The sequence below is a fragment of the Zootoca vivipara genome, chromosome 16, assembly GCF_965207765.1.
Source record: "Zootoca vivipara chromosome 16, rZooViv2.hap1.1, whole genome shotgun sequence".
Taxonomy (NCBI): domain Eukaryota; kingdom Metazoa; phylum Chordata; class Lepidosauria; order Squamata; family Lacertidae; genus Zootoca; species Zootoca vivipara.
Genome location: NC_142599.1, coordinates 14,210,102 through 14,226,155, shown reverse-complemented (window position 1 = coordinate 14,226,155; position 16,054 = coordinate 14,210,102). Strand labels below are relative to the sequence as shown.

Genomic DNA, 16,054 nt, shown 5'->3' with positions numbered 1-16,054 from the left:
GGGTTAACCCGGACTTGCCTGCCCCCTTTGCAGAAGGAGTCCCAAAGGCGGGTCTTGGCCGCTGCGTCCGCACTGCGCTCCGATCGCGCACGGGCAAAGCCTTGCGCGCTCCTGCGCTCGGAGCCGCCTCTCTCCTTCGCTGCCTCCTCGCCCTTCTCGGACCAAAAAGGTGGGAGAGAGGAAATACCATCGAGCGAGAAAATCTAAGGGAAATACCGCGTGGCTTTCTCCGGAGCCATTTCCTCTCCCTCCTCCCTCTCCCCCCTCTGTATTATTATTTGCATGGTTTGTTGCTATCATTGCTTTTGCTATCAAAAACTACCGGAACGGGGTCCCCCTCCTCGCCATCGGTGGTGGCATCAGCACTTTGCACATGCTCAGGGGGCGCTGCCTTTAGCTCTAGAAGTTGCGGTTGATAGGAGGAAGTGGTCAGAAAGGAAGCGGGTGGTTTTTGTTTTTTATGTGCGTGTTTGGCTCTACACACAACACAAAGACACGCAACGCCCCTTGTTCCTCGCTTTGGCGCGTGTGATGAGGACGAAGGAGACGTGAGAGCCCCGAAACCCAGCGGGCAGGGGAGGCGGTAAGTTGCAGCCTTTTCTTCCTTGCTATGTAATTCGCTTAAAAAATCGTTTTTAACGATTTCTTTTTTAAAGCGATCAGGGCGCTCTCGAGACATCAGTGTAACAAAATCACAGTTGGGCAAACCGCAGTGCTGGGAAGTGAGCGTAAAACGCCAGCAAAACAGCCAGCGGGGAGAACCACGCTACTGAACATACGTGTGAAACAGCTTGTGAAAAGTTACGGGTCCCAGAGAAGAAGGAATTGCTCAGAGGTAGAGCATCTGATTTGCACGCAGAAGGTCCCAGGCACCAGCACTTTGCACATGCTCAGGGGGCGCTTCCCTTTAGCTCCAGAAGTTGCGGTTGGTAGGTTCAATCCAGGAGATGCTGAGTCCCTGGAGAGCTGCTGCCTGTCATTGTGGGCAATACTGAGTTAGATTAACCTTCAGTAGAAGGCAGATTACTAGATTCATAAAGGAGAGGCAGTGTGGTGCAGTGGTTAGTGTGTTGGACCAGGACCTGGGAGATCAGGGTTCAAATCCTCCACTTGGGTGATCTTGGGGTACTTGCTATCCTGATGTATCTCAAAGGGTGTTGTGGGGCGTTAAATGAGGGGGAGAACCATGTGCTCTAGCTCCCCCCTATTTTGCTTTTCGGGGAGTAGTTAAGTTCATTGGGACTCCGGACAGAGTGAGGGCGAGTTTGGAACAGATATTGTGTATATTGTGGGGTGAAAGAAGCATTCGATGCTAACATTTCCTGTTTTGTTAGTTACTTACTAATACTGTACATCTAAAGCATGTGACCCACCCACCCGCCAAAAAAAAAAAAAAGAATTCTGGGAACTGTAGTTTAAGGGCAATTTTTTAAAACATCTGGGGTATTTTAAAAAATCATTATTGTATGATTTCCCCTAAAAAAATTCACAACAAAACAGTAAAGGAAGGAACAACTTAGAACAGGTGAAGGAGCAAGTATCGTAAAATCATACCAAATGAAGTGGGGCATATAATGGAAAATCAAGCAATATTGAGCATTGCACTGAACCTAAGCTAAAGACTGATATAAGAATTAGAGACCCCAGGTGCATATTGTGATTTGAATGTTTTAAAATGTGTTGTTTTAATTGCATTTAACCTCTTAGATGGAATGATCTGAGAAAAGGTTTTCTTTCCTTGCAAGAATCTTGTGGGCCTGCAATTTTTACAACCCTTTGCTCTCTAGCCCATAAACAAGAGATTTTATCTATCCCTGGGAATGCATAAACAGATGGCCCAAAGAGCCTCAAAGAGGTTGTTCTTAAGTCTCTCGAGAGTTACCGGTAGCTCTCCTGAAAGGTAGATGGAAGAAATGTCAATCAAGACTGATCATGGGCTAAGTTGCCATGGTAATGGGCATCCGATACCTAAATTGGGCAAATGGCCTGAGCATTTCTGGCCACCTCAAGATGGGGAAGCTGAAAGCAGAAAGATGCCATACATGTTTTTTAATCCCATGACCTGTAACCATTTTTTTAAAAATACACGTAAGACGGATGCTTTATGTTGTGAGACTGTTTTGATGTTTTATGGCTCTTTGGGTGCTCTGCCTATCCTATATAATAAAGTCCCTGTGTCTCTGTGTCCAGTCCCTGTGTCCGCGCTACTGCGCATGTGCCCCACGGACACAGGGATTGGACGCAGAGACTGCACACACACACACACACACACTCCCCACCCCTCTGCCTACTGTTTACCTGTGGCCGCCAACCGCCGCTCCCGGCTGCTCCCCCCGGCGACCAGCAGCCAGAGGGCGTTGCGCACACACGTGCGTTCTCTCCCCCCACCCCACCCCGGCTGCTCCACTTTGACCTTTCGGTCTCCGAAGCCCCGTCTCATGCTGGAGGTGTGCGGCGAGGCGGCGGGGGAGAGAAGCGCTCCTCCCCCCCGCCGCCTTGCCGCGCACCGCCGGCATGGGACGGTGCTTCCTCGGCGAATGCAAGCAGCCTTCGCCGAGGAAGCCGAAGCGGCAGCGGGCACCGAGGGAAGCCGGCTTTGGATTAGCGGCGGCAGCGGGAAGAAGGGGAGGAATTTCTCCCCTTCTTCCCGCCGCCGCCAAGCCAGTCCCCGAGCCGAAGTGCGGCGCGGCGGGGGCTTTTCGCCGTTTGCCTTCCCGGAGCCAAGGGGGAGGCAAACGGCGAAAAGCCCCCGCCGCGCTGCACTTCGGCTCCGTCCCCCAGCACGCTTTGGCCTGGGGAAGTAGGCAGGGAGACGGCAACAGCCCGGGAAGCTGCGGGCTGTTGCCGTCTCCCTGCCTGCTTCCCCGAGCCGTAGCGCATTGGGGGAGAGAGCCGAAGATCGGTGGGCACTGTTTGCCGGGGTTGACAAGCCCCGGCAAGCCTGTTGTTATTGAGCATATTTTTTGAAGATGAGGAGTTGCTGACGAGAAAAGCCCCCCTCTAGTTGGATGGGAGGAGTGCCTGGACGCGTTCGGAGGATTTATGAGTTGTGACGCACTTTGAATTGGAGCAGCGACCTGAAGCTAAGTTCAGCTATAGGGCAAGGAGATCCATTAATTTACCAAGAGTCTATGCATGGTGTGAGGTCTGGTTCTTCTGCCTGGAAAAGCTGTAAATTTTATAAAGATCATTAATCTATGAGAGAAAACGAAAGTGATTTGAGTTTTTTTAAGATGGCGCTGCTTCGTGTTGAGAGTCGACGCAATAGGGACGCTCCAGACCAAGAAGATTTATGGGGAGGCTGGACTGATTAACTCACACAGGAGAAAGAACATTTGTGAAACTTTGTTTGACATTTATCGCAGCAGCTGGGAAATAATCGGTAGAAAGAGGAAAACATCTATGTGACTGTAAGGGAAAGATCTGGATTATTATGAACTCGGAGAGACGATTTGAACTTTAGAAAAAAGACGGCAGTGGACGGTTGCGAGGAATCCCCAATTTATTGAAGCATGGGAACCCAAAAAAAATTTCTAGATGATTTGGCATAACATTCGGTTTGATTGATATATATGTGTATAATTTGAAATAATGAATGTGATATAATTGGTTTTAATTGGAAAAATTAATAAAAATATATTTTTTAAAAAAAGACAAGCCCCGGCAAGCAGCGCCCACCAATCTTCGTGTCCCAGGGCTTCATAGAATCATAGAGTTGGAAGAGACCACAAGGGCCATCCAGTCCAACCCCCTGCCAAGCAGGAAACACCATCAAAGCATTCCTGACAGATGGCTGTCAAGCCTCTGCTTAAAGACCTCCAAAGGAGACTCCACCACACTCCTTGGCAGCAAATTCCACTGCCGAACAGCTCTTACTGTCAGGAAGTTCTTCCTAATGTTTAGGTGGAATTTTCTTTCTTGTAGTTTGAATCCGTTGCTCCGTGTCCGCTTCTCTGGAGCAGCAGAAAACAACCTTTCTCCCTCCTCTATATGACATCCTTTTATATATTTGAACATGGTTATCATATCACCCCTTAACCTTCTCTTCTCCAGGCTAAACATACCCAGCTCCCTAAGCCGTTCCTCATAAGGCATCGTTTCCAGGCCTTTGACCATTTTGGTTGCCCTCTTCTGGACACGTTCCAGCTTATCAGTATCCTTCTTGAACTGTGGTGCCCAGAACTGGACACAGTACTCCAGGTGAGGTCTGACCAGAGCAGAATACAGTGGTACTATTACTTCCCTTGATCTAGATGCTATACTCCTATTGATGCAGCCCAGAATTGCATTGGCTTTTTTAGCTGCTGCATCACACTGCTGACTCATGTCAAGTTTGTGGTCTACCAAGACTCCTAGATCCTTTTCACATGTACTGCTCTCAAGCCAGGTGTCTCCCATCCTGTATTTGTGCCTTTCATTTTTTTTGCCCAAGTGTAGTACTTTACATTTCTCCTTGTTAAAATTAATCTTGTTTGCTTTGGCCCAGTTGTCTAATCTGTTAAGGTCATTCTGAAGTGTGATCCTGTCCTCTGGGGTGTTAGCCACCCCTCCCAATTTGGTGTCACCTGCAAACTTGCTCAGGATGCCCTCAAGCCCATCATCCAAGTCATTGATAAAGATGTTGAACAAGACTGGGCCCAAGACAGAACCCTGTGGCACCCCACTAGTCACTACTCTCCAGGATGAGGAGGAGCCATTGATGAGCACCCTTTGGGTTCGGTCAGTAAGCCAGTTACAAATCCACTGAATGGTAGCATTGTCTAGCCCACATTTTACCAGCTTCTTTACAAGAATATCATGGGGCACCTTGTCAAAGGCCTTGCTGAAATCAAGATAGGCTACATCCACAGCGTTCCCTTCATCTACCAGGCTTGTAATTCTGTCAAAAAATGAGATCAGATTAGTCTGACATGACTTATTTTTCAGGAACCCATGCTGACTTTTAGTGATCACAGAGTTTCTTTCTAGGTGCTCACAGACTGTTTGCTTAATGATCTGCTCTAGAATCTTTCCTGGTATTGATGTCAGGCTGACTGGGCGGTAATTGTTTGGGTCCTCTCTTTCCCCCTTTTTGAAAATAGGGACAACATTTGCCCTCCTCCAGTCTGCTGGAACTTCGCCTGTTCTCCAGGAATTTTCAAAGATTATTGCCAGTGGTTCTGAAATCACCTCTGCCAGTTCTTTTAATACTCTTGGATGTAGTTCATCTGGCCCTGGAGACTTGAATACATCTAAACTAGCCAAGTATTCTTGTACTACCTCCTTACTTATTCTGGGCTGTGTTTCCCCTGCTAAATCATCTGCTCCATATTCTTCAGGTCGGGCGTTGTTTTCTTTCTTGGAGAAGACTGAGGCAAAGAAGGCATTGAGGAGTTCTGCCCTTTCTCTGTCCCCTGTTTGCATTTCACCATCTTCTCCTCTGAGTGACCCCACTGTTTCCTTGTTTTTCCTTTTGCTACGGACATACCCATAAAAGCCCTTTTTGTTGCTTTTAACCTCTCTAGCGAGCCTGAGTTCATTTTGTGCTTTAGCTTTTCTGACTTTGTCTCTACACGTGCTGGCTATATGTTTGAATTCCTCTCTGGAGATTTCCCCCCTTTTCCATTTTTTGTACATATCCCTTTTAAATCTTAACTCAGTCAAAAGTTCTTTAGATAGCCAGCCTGGCTTCTTTAGGCACCTTCCATGTTTCCGTCTCATTGGTATTGCCTGAAGTTGTGCTTTTAATATCTCCCTTTTAACAAACTCCCAACCATCATGAACTCCCTTCCCTTTTAGTATTACTGTCCATGGGATTTCACCCAGCGTTTCCCTAAGTTTTCTGAAGTTGGCTTTCTTAAAGTCTAGAATTTGGACCTTAGTATGCTTGGTTGCTCCTTTCCGCTGGATAATAAACTCCAGAAGAGCATGGTCACTCCCACCTAATGATCCTGCCACTTCTACCCCACTAACCAAGTCATCACTATTGGTTAGGACCAGATCTAAAATGGCTGCCCCTCTTGTTGCTTCTCCCACTTTCTGGACAATGAAGTTGTCTGCAAGGCCAGTGAGGACTCTGTTCGACCTTATGCTCTTGGCTGAGTTTGACATCCAACAAATATCAGGATAGTTGAAATCCCCCATTACTACTATCTCACTTCCTTTGGAATGCTTGGCCATCTGTTCCAGGAAGGCATCATCTGTGTCCTCAGTTTGGCTTGGGGATCTATAGTAAACTCCCACAATGAGATCACTGTTGTTTTTCTCTCCCTTAATTTTGACCCAGATACTCTCAATTTGGCTTTGAAGTTTTAAATCCTGGATCTCTTCACAGGTATACATATCCCCTCTGTTCCCGCCCGGCTAGCACCCATTTACTTAATGGGCTGAATGACACTAGTACTGTATAATCTGCCTTCGAATTCTACTTGGAAGACACTTGGCTTGAGGTTCGGTTAAAACACCCAGGTTAATTTGAGCTCTGCCCTGTTGCAATAGGATAAAGTACTGGGTCCCTATTAGGATGCTGGGCCCACCTCTTTATTCCTTGGCTCCTAGGGATGCAGGTGGCGCTGTGGTCTAAACCACTGAGCCTCTTGGGCTTGCCGATCGGAAGGTCGGTGGTTCAAATCCCCATGAGGGGGTGAGCTCCCGTTGTTCGGTCCCTGCTCCTGCCAACCTAGCAGTTCAAAAGCACACCAGTGCAAGTAGATAAATAGGTACCGCTGTGGTGAGAAGGTAAACGGCGTTTCTGTGCGCTCTGGCTTCCATCATGGTGTCCCGTTGCGCCAGAAGCGGTTTAGTCCTGCTGGCCACATGACCCGGAAAGCTTTCTGCGGACAAACGCCGGCTCCCTCGGCCTGAAAGCGAGATGAGCGCCGCAACCCCATAGTCACCTTTGACTAGACTTAACCGTCCAGGGGTCTTTTACCTTTTAACCTTTGCCTCCTTGGCACCTACCCACACACTCTCCACTCAGGCCATTTTCAATATACCAAGATTCTGCTTGTCGTTTGAACTGCAGGAGCCAACATGGCAACAGCCAAGGTGAAGAGGATCAAGTTTTCTGACGAGGAGAAGTTCCTGATCCTGGAAGGATTTGCTCTCCGCAAGGACATCCTGATCCCAAAGAGCGGCCGCTACAGCAACACCGCTGCCCGCCAACGGGCCTGGGAGGAGATCGCCGCAGCTGTCAACTCTCTGAATCCTCTCATTCAGCGCACGCCGCAAGAGATCCTCAAGAAGTGGAAAAACATGGTGGTGGACGCCCGCAAGGGTCTAAGAATGGAGAAGCACCCTCTGCTGCAGAGGCAACCCCGGGAGCGCCTCTTCCGTGATATCATCGCTCTCCTCAATAAAACGGACACCACGATCCCCAAACCGTTGCTTTACGGTCCTGACTTGAGAGCCGAGTCTCCGAGCAGCTCCAGAGGAGACGCATCGCCGACAATCCGCGCCGAGGTGCTCTCGGGCTCGCCTTGCCTGTTGTATCTCAGCAGCGACAGCCACTACCGGCAGCCTTGCCGGATTGAGGCTTCCGCAAACCCCAAAGCCAACGGAGGATCGCCACAGGCAGATTTGCTGAGGCAGAACTTTGCCAGCCTCTCGCAGTCCGGGGAGGGGCTCGAACAACGTGCAGAGGGGGCTCGAGAGAGAGAGGAGGAGACATTGGTGGAGCCCTGCAAGGGGGTCTCGTTGAGCTACGTTCATCACTCCGACCAGCCGCACTGTGCACAAATCCCCAGGGTGCTTTTGCCCCAAGGGGGGGAATCCGGGCAGTCCAGGGTTTGTAGAATGCCAGAAACTAGTACCTGCCCATCAGACTTCCCTTTGTCATGTAAGCTTGAGTGCCCTCTCAGCCCCGAGCTGGATTGTCCTTGTCTGGGAGCAGCCTGCAGCCCCTTGATTCAAAGCAGAGGCATTGGGAATTCCGGTGCCAAAGGCACCCCCTCCGCCCTCAATGATCACGGTGAGGATCTACCCAAATCAGGTTGAAATGCTTGCCTGTTTATTACAGGGCTAGGGAACCCTTTCCAGGCCAAGCGCACGGTGCAGAAGTGGGCAAAGGAATGCATGTAAAATTGACCTCTAATTTCTGCACACACTCACAAACCCTTGTCAATCCTCTGTTCAAGTGTAGAATCATAGAACTGTAGAGTGGAGAGGTACCCTGGCGGTCATCCAGTCCAACCCCCTGCAATGCAGGAAATATGCAGGTGGCCTGTATGGGGACCGAACCTGCAACCTTGACGTGATATGCCTGGATAACGCAGTTGGTTGGAGCGTGGTGCAGATAACGCCAAGGTTGCAGGTTCGATCCCCGTATGGGACAGCTGCATAATTCCTGCATTGCAGGGAGTTGGATCAGATGATCCTCAGTGTCCCTTCCAACTCTGCAATCCTATGATTCTGTGATATATTTTTTATTATCAGCACCATGCTCTAAGCCAGGCACGTCCAACAGGTAGATCGTGATCTACTGGTAGATCACTGGACGTCTGTAGTAGATCACTGGCAGATTGCTGGCTCCCCTCAAAGAAGCTCAGCAACTGGCTCCCCTTATACAAGCCCTGACCCCCTCCCAAATGGGAATTCCTTCCTCTCAACAACTACGTATGACCTGAACCCCCCCAAAAAATGATCTTCCTCCCCCCCCAAAAAAGCTGATCTTCCTCCTCCCCCCCCCAAAAAAAATCACCAGGGCTTTCCTTCCTAAAAGAAGCTTAACAATTTTGACCTGAACTGAACCCCCTGAAAGTGGGTAGATCACTGCCAGTTTTTAACACTGTGAGTAGATCGCAGTCTCTTAAGAGTTGGCCACCCCTGAATAAGTGACTGAGCTAACTGCTAAATGCAAGAAGCATTATCAAAGTCCAGTGACACAGTCAAGCGGTTGTGGATTGAAGAGGGGCCAGTGAGGGGTGTGGCCTGTCTGTGGGGTGTGGCCTGGGGAAGGGGTGTGGCCTGGGGAGAATTCCGAAAGGCCAGACAGATAATGCTAGAGAGCCTGAGGTTTGACATGCTATTTTAATGAATGCACTTATAGTCCACCTTTCCTTCAGCGAACCAAAGGTAACCTACAAGGTTCTCCCCGTCCTCATTTTATCTTCACAAACAGCCCTGTGAGGTAGGTTCAGCTGGGAAATGATGCCTGGCCCAAGGCCACTGAGCGTGCATTCGAACGTAGGGAATATTGTGTTTGTATTCCTGATTATAATACTAGTGCTCCTGTCTCGTTTTCAAATTTATTTCCTCCCCCCCACGCGATTCCCCTGTCAAAACAGCAGGAAAGAGTTGCATGCCTGTTTACTGCCCCAAGTCTCGCCACTTTACCCCCGTGATTTTCCTGGTGAAATAGACTGCCCACAGATTCTTTCTGGAATCAAATAACCTGGAAACGAGCGATGGACATGCTATTTACCGTCAGGAGATTGAATACACTGCTGTGTGAATGCAGCCCTGGTGAACTTTGTGCATGTACTGGCTTGAGACTGTAAAACCCATGATGCAGTGTGATCACGAGCGATAGGACTCCTGCATGGGGGGGGGGGAATCCATGATCTGTAAGTGCAGCAAGCAGTTATAAATAGAGTAAGTATGGGAGTATAGATGGGCTTAGTTGAAGTTTTGACTGTTTCGTCTAAGTTTCGCCTTGCTGGCATTTCAGACAAGTTGCCCTGGCTCTCTGCTTTAACCCTCTTTTTCTTGGGCTTCTGTTTGCTTGCAGTTGAAGATTTGCATCCCGGTCAGAAGGGTTGTAGCACGCCAGCCGGAGGCCCACCCAGAGAGCTTTTGGAGAGGCAGAGCCAGCTGCAAACCGAGGTTCTAGAACTGCAGAAGGAGACCCTCCAGCTGCAGAAGGAAAAGATCCTGCTGGAGAAAGAGAAACTCTTGCTGGAAATCCTCAAGCTCCGCCGTGAGCTGGGCACATGAGAACAGTGTCTGAGAAGTTGTTCTCTGAATTTGAGCTTTCCACCAGGAACTTGACGCATCTCAGAGGGAGGGGAGGACTCGGAGCCAGACTCAGTGTGGGTGGGTGTGAAATCGTCACCATCATCACCATCGCTGTGCCCTTGAGCATGCACGGAGTGCCTTTCTCATCACCAAGCGCCCACAAATCACCGATTGGCTTCTGGGCTTAGGAACAGGGCTTTCAGAGGAGTCCGGCGACTCCAATCTCTTTGCCCTTTCCATATATCCCATTTGGCCCTCCAGATGTTGAGGGAACACAACTCCCAACAGCAAGGGGTGATGGGAGTTGAAGTCCAGCCGCACCTAGACAACCACACATCTCCCGACGCTGCCATTTGTCAAGGAGACGCTCTACCGATTCAGAGCATCCTTCCTTTTCATTCACGTAAATGCTGAATTGTTGAAGTCGGCAAACATCAACATTCTCCTTTCTTACAAGGCCGGGGAACCCCGAGGGCCTCATTCCCCGTCTGGGAGGCCCTCCGAGGGCCGCGTGATTGTGGGCGGAGCCAGAGGCAAAAGTGGGCGGAGCAACAGCTTCTCCTTCCACCTTGTGTTGCATCCTCCCTCCTGGGGAGCCTTCCGAGGACCGCACGGTGGGGGTGGGCGGGGCCAGAGGCAAGTGGGCAGGGCAACAGGTGCTCCTCTCACTTTGCATGGCAGGGACAGGAATCAATCATATGACATATAAATTTGTCATATGGATGCCCAATATGAATTACAGTATATGACTGAATATATTGAACTGATGTCGGATTGAATCACGAGTGATATGACGTTTATGGTTGTGTCATTTAAGTTATTCTGCATTATATGTTTATAAATTAGTGATTGAGGTTATTCTGTGTTATAAGTTTATAAATTAGTGATTGATTATAGCAGCCGGTTATGCTTGTTGTATAATTACAGGAGCCAGGGGCAGATCAGTAATAACCTTACCTTCCAAGATCCGGACTGCAGAATCCGGGACCGGCAGCCATTTGACACCGGAAGTTGCGTCGATGTAACTTCCGGTGTTGCTTTGCCCTTCTATGGGCACCCAAAATGGCCGCCGCCGGCTTCGAAAGTCACTTGTACGCATGTCAGGAAGTGCGTCGACGCAACTTCCGGTGTCGCTCCGCCCATCTATGGGCACCAAAATGGCCGCCGCCAACACCGGAAGTCACGTCTATGCACTTCCGGACATGCGTAGATGCGACTTTTGAAGCTGGCGGCGGCCATTTTTGGTGCCCATAGAAGGGCAAATCGGAAAGAAAAAAAATGGCCGCCGGCAGGAGAAAATAATGGAGAAAAACGGGAGACAAAGTGATACGGGGGACCACCGGGAAAAGGTAAGTAAAAAAGGGGTTTTCCCGGGGGAAACGGGAGACTTGGCAGCTATGGTAATAACTCACGTCTCAGTGAAGCGAACTATGTATTCAAAGAAACAAACAGCTCAGACTTAGTGAGCACAGCAACTATTCCCAGAAGGTCTTGCCCCAAGGAGGCAGTTGTGAGGACTGAAGTTCTTCCCGTAGCTGCCTAAGCCCCCTCCTCTCCAGGGTTTTCCCCAAGTAGTCATAGACTGCAATTGCGCATAAACAACCCCATGCTCTGCACGTTGCATTTGCGCTGTGTTCTGGTTACGCAAAAAGTCTTCTGCACACCCATGCCCAGATCTCCACCCAGGCAAGCAAGAGCCATTATTGCAGTTCACGGACAAATTTCAGCCAGGATTTTAAAAAAATATACCGTGTTTCCCCCTTTTTAAGACACCGTCTTATTCTTTTTTTTACTCAAAAAAACCCACGGTGTCTTATTTTCAGGGGATGTCTTGTACCTTAAGGCCTCCTCAGAGGGGCCAGGCAGCTGGCTCGGGGTGCTGCTGGGCGCTCTGTGCGGTGCTGCTGCAGCAGCCGGTTCCAAGCACCAAGGCAGCAGGCTGCTGGCTCAGTGCTCCGCCTGGTGCTGCTGGGCGTTTCGAGCGCTCGGCGCTGCGGAGCGCTCCGCTCTGCAGCCGCCGGTTCCGGTGGCGGGGCGGCCGGCAAAAAAAAAAAAATTAAAGAGGCCAGGCCGCTGTGCTCCTGTAAAAAAAAACCCATGCTCCTGTAATAAGGGATCAAAGTAGGAACGAGAAGCACATAAGGAGCTGGAAAACGCGTGGGACAAAGATCCTGACTTGATCACAGCATCCCCCCGGTGAAATCAGGCTGGGGGAGAGGGGATCCCATCAGGAGGATCGAGAGATCCTAGGGAACCCGATCGAAGCGGCAGGAAAAGGAAGGCAGGATCCATCGGGCGGGAAGTGAGGCGGCGCTAGGACCCGGCGGCTCCTTTGTTTGGGGCGGGCGGGGTGAGGGAGGGGGCGAGGGAGGAGGAGGGGAGGCGAGGGAGGGAGGGAGGAAGCTCGATGGCGGCGGCGGCGGCAGCAGAAACGGCGACGGAGGGTCCCCTGCTTCCCGCCGCCGCCTGCCGCCACCTCCGGGCCCGCGGGCAGGGCGGGCGCGCTCACCTGTCTCGGCTGCGGTCGGCCCGGCCCTCTCCACCCAGGCGCTCCAGCTCTGCCCCGCGAAGTCATCGAGATTCGGCAGCCGCCGATCCACAGCAGCCATTGCTGCTGCTGCTACCACCGCCGCGCGTCCACGCACCGCCATCACCGCACGGGAACGCGCAGCCCTCCCCGCTGGCCGCGCTCCGCTCTGCAGCCGCCGGTTCCGGTGGCGGGGCGGCCGGCAAATAAATAATAATAAAGAGGCCAGGCCGCTGCGCTCTGCCCGGCGCTGCGGAGCGCTCTGCTCTGCAGCCGCCGGTTCCGGTGGCGGGGCGGCAGGCTGCCTCGGGCAGGCAAAAAAAAGAGGGGCCAGGCTGCTGGCGCGGGCGCTCCAGGCGTTCGCTGCTGCAGCAGCAGCTGGTTCCAGGCCCCTCTGGCTGGCTGGGTCCCGCTGGATGGCTGGGGCGCTCGACGGTCTCGTTCTACAAGGCATGGAGGTATGCCTTATTTTCGGGGGGTGTCTTATGTTTCACTAATGCTAAAAAATGCTGCCATGGCTTACTCTCTGACTACGTATTAAAAAAGGGGAAACACGGTAATACACGAAAGGAGGGCATGGAGCAACGTCAGCAAGTGGCATAGCCTGTGGGTGGGTTTGTGGCCCAGGGAGAGTCTCATGGGACCATTAGAAGGCCTGGAAAACACCTGCGTGAGGTTCCCCACCTTTGCTTTGATGCTAGGAGCTACCGGTCAACAAATGGGCAAGATAGTTCAATAGGCTTGTCCACCTGCTTAGGAACCTTAATCAGGGTTCCCCACTGTGTGGACAAGCCTATGCATGCTAAATGTGTGGGTGTTGGGGGGCACATGGTCCTGCTTGCCCCTTGTGGAACGTGTGAGAAGGCAGGGTAGAGAATAGTCCCTGGTTTCATTTGTTTTTATTGCTATTTTTTACATTTTTTACATTTGGTTTTTCAGATTAAAACTTTACATTCACATATTGAATGTACAACATAAAAACAAGATTCCAAAGAATCTATAGGACTTCCTTCCTCCCCTTTGTGGATCCTATTGTTAATCATTTCCTTCTTCATCTTTTAAGATAATCCAAATCTTTTACCTCTCCATTGTGTCCAAAATTGTGTCCAATATCAGCTACAAGTGTTAATTCCAATCCTACTAATGATTTTAACTGTTTACAATGGTCTTTAAGGTAAGTTATAAATTTTCCCCATTCCTTATTAAAATGTTGGTCTTCCTGATTTCTGATTCTTCCGGTGATTTTAGCCATTCCAGCAAAGTCTCTGGGAGAGACTTTATCTTCTTTCCATCTCTGGGCCAATAATAATAATAATAATAATTTATTATTTATACCCCACCCATCTGGCCGGGTCTCCACCGCCACTCTGGGCGGCTATAACATTCGTTTTGTTTTTAAATTCGTTTTTACTAAAGATTTTCTAGTGTAACAAACAAACAAAGTACGTAGAGCATCTCCACCTTCCAATTCATAGAGTGTTTTCCAGAGTTTGTTGACATTCAGTATGAGGAACTGTTGCCATGTATATTGACCTTATTTTAAAAGCTCTGGCTTGCCCTTGAAAGTTCCTGATCGACAGTCCTAATAAATGAGAGGACAAATGCAAGGAATTTTCATTTTTATTGAACTTCTCCTGCCCTCCTTACTATTATTTGCATTTATCAGCCGCTTTATGCAACAAAAAGTCTGAAGGCCACTTGACAAGGTTTAAATCATCAAAACAAAAAGACCCATACATTCCACTAAAAGGCGAGCACCACCCTAGGTGGCAACACTAATTAACCAAAGGCCACTAATTAACCAAAAAAGAGAGAGGCCTTGGCATGGGACCAAAAGGACGGCACCTGGCGTGTCTCCCTGGGGATAGCATTCTATCGATGGGAGGCACCCACAGAAAAGGCCTGTTCTGGGGTGGCCGCCCTCCACCCCTTCTTTGGGGTGGGGCACATGGAGAAGGGCCTTTGATGAACACCACAGGGTCCAGACTGATTCACGCGGAGAGAGGCAGCTTCTTCCTCTGATTATCTGGCGGTTTTTGTTTCTCTCTCTGATCATATGGACTAGAACAGGGTATATCTGGCGCCCTGGCATCGTGGTGCGACGGATCCGTCCGGCGCTCCCACCCCGTTTCCCAGCGCGGCGGGCAGGCGGAGCTGCGCGGGCGGGCGGGCACAGCGTGGCTGCCGGGGGCGCAGCTCCACGGCAGGTGGGCGGGCACAGCTCTGTGGCGGGTGGGCGCCCTGCGCCACCCATCCTGGCCGTAGGGCCGGCCCTGGACTAGAAAGTTAGTTAATGGATACCAGGAGTTCAGTAGAATGCACAGAGAAGACTACATAAAATGCGTTCAGGGAGCCAGTTTGTTAAGGGTACTGAGAGTTGTTCGGAGACTCCCTTTTCCACTCGGAGAACTAGAGTTCCCCTATTCTCAAAGAAGAGAATAGGGGGATTGTGGTGCTGTTGGTTAAACCACTAAGCCTAGGGTTTGCTGATCAGAAGGTCGGCGGTTCGAATCCCTGTGACGGGGTGAGCTCCCGTTGCTCGGTCCCAGCTCCTGCCAACCTAGCAGTTCGAAAGCACGTCAAAATGCCAGTAGATAAATAGGAACCGCTACAGCGGGAAGGTAAACTGTGTTTCTGTGCGCTGCTCTGGTTCGCCAGAAGCGGCTTTGTCATGCTGGCCACATGACCTGGAAGCTGTACGCTGGCTCCCTCGGCCAATAAAGCGAGATGAGCACCGCAACCCCAGAGTCGGTCACGACTGGACCTAATGGTCAGGGGTCCCTTTACCTTTTTACATCCTCTAGGAAGAGCGGTTGAGCGTTAAACCAGCTCTGTCAGAGGAACAGGGGGTCTCCTAACAACTCTCAGCACCCTCAGAAAACTACAATTCCCAGGATTCTTTGGGGAAAGGCATGACTGGTTAAAGTGGCATGATGCGGCTTTCAATGCACAGTGAAGATGGGGCCTAAATTGCAAACAAAATTTCAAAGTGTAATATGCATATGAGCCCAGCAGAGGGCGATAATATGCAAGCTGACAAAGTAGCTTCCTTTCCTGTATGATTGGTCTGTCTAGGCCCACATTTCCTGCACTGACTGGCAGCAGCTTCCTAGTTCCCGCACAGCCCTACCAGAAAACAGCAGGGATTGAAATTGGGATCTCATGAGCTGCATCTCTTTCCTTGAATATAGCAAGAGGCCTTGTATTATTCATTTATTTATAGGGTTTCTTATCCAGCCTTCAACATATGGTCTCAGGGCAAGTTACAGCAGCAGAATATTTGGACGAGGCTAAAACCTCTGGGGACTTTTTAGATTACCGGTGTTCCTTTATTACCTATACAGCAGAAGCATCATTTCCAAGACAACTCAGAAGCCCAGCAAATTTGGAACTCTACTTGACAATCAGGGAACTAATATTCTCCCTTTGTGTAAAGACAATTCTTATTCTTTTCTTTCATGACTTGGACTACAGTCATACCTTGGTTTGAGTACACTTCGGTTTGAGTACTTTCAGTTTAAGTACTCCATGGACCCGTCTGGAACGGATTAATCCACTTTCCATTACTTTCAATGGGAAAGTTTGCTTCAGGTT

The 16,054-nt window shown here is 50.1% G+C and overlaps 1 protein-coding gene across 3 annotated transcripts; it reads left to right on the top strand.

Annotated features, from left to right (window-relative positions):
* Positions 1-10,791, top strand: LOC118076431 (uncharacterized). 3 transcript variants are annotated; one of them, XM_088659108.1, is made up of 3 exons: positions 1-169; positions 7,004-7,948; positions 9,707-10,791. In XM_088659108.1, the coding sequence occupies exons 2-3, from the start codon at positions 7,012-7,014 to the stop codon at positions 9,910-9,912; spliced, it is 1,143 nt and encodes a 380-aa protein (XP_088515234.1). In that variant the 5' UTR covers positions 1-169; positions 7,004-7,011; the 3' UTR covers positions 9,913-10,791. The 3 variants fall into 3 exon arrangements, with proteins under 3 accessions (XP_088515234.1, XP_034955080.3, XP_034955081.3); XM_035099189.3 differs by having other exon boundaries at positions 82-583; XM_035099190.3 differs by having other exon boundaries at positions 146-835.
* The last annotated feature ends 5,263 nt before the right edge of the window (positions 10,792-16,054 follow it).

Coding starts and splice junctions, on each gene's coding strand:
- LOC118076431 (XM_088659108.1), top strand. CDS start 7,012: ATGGCAACAGCCAAGGTGAAGAGGATCAAGTTTTCTGACGAGGAGAAG. Junction 7,949..9,706: donor CTCCGCCCTCAATGATCACG/GTGAGGATCTAC, acceptor GTTTGCTTGCAG/TTGAAGATTTGCATCCCGGT.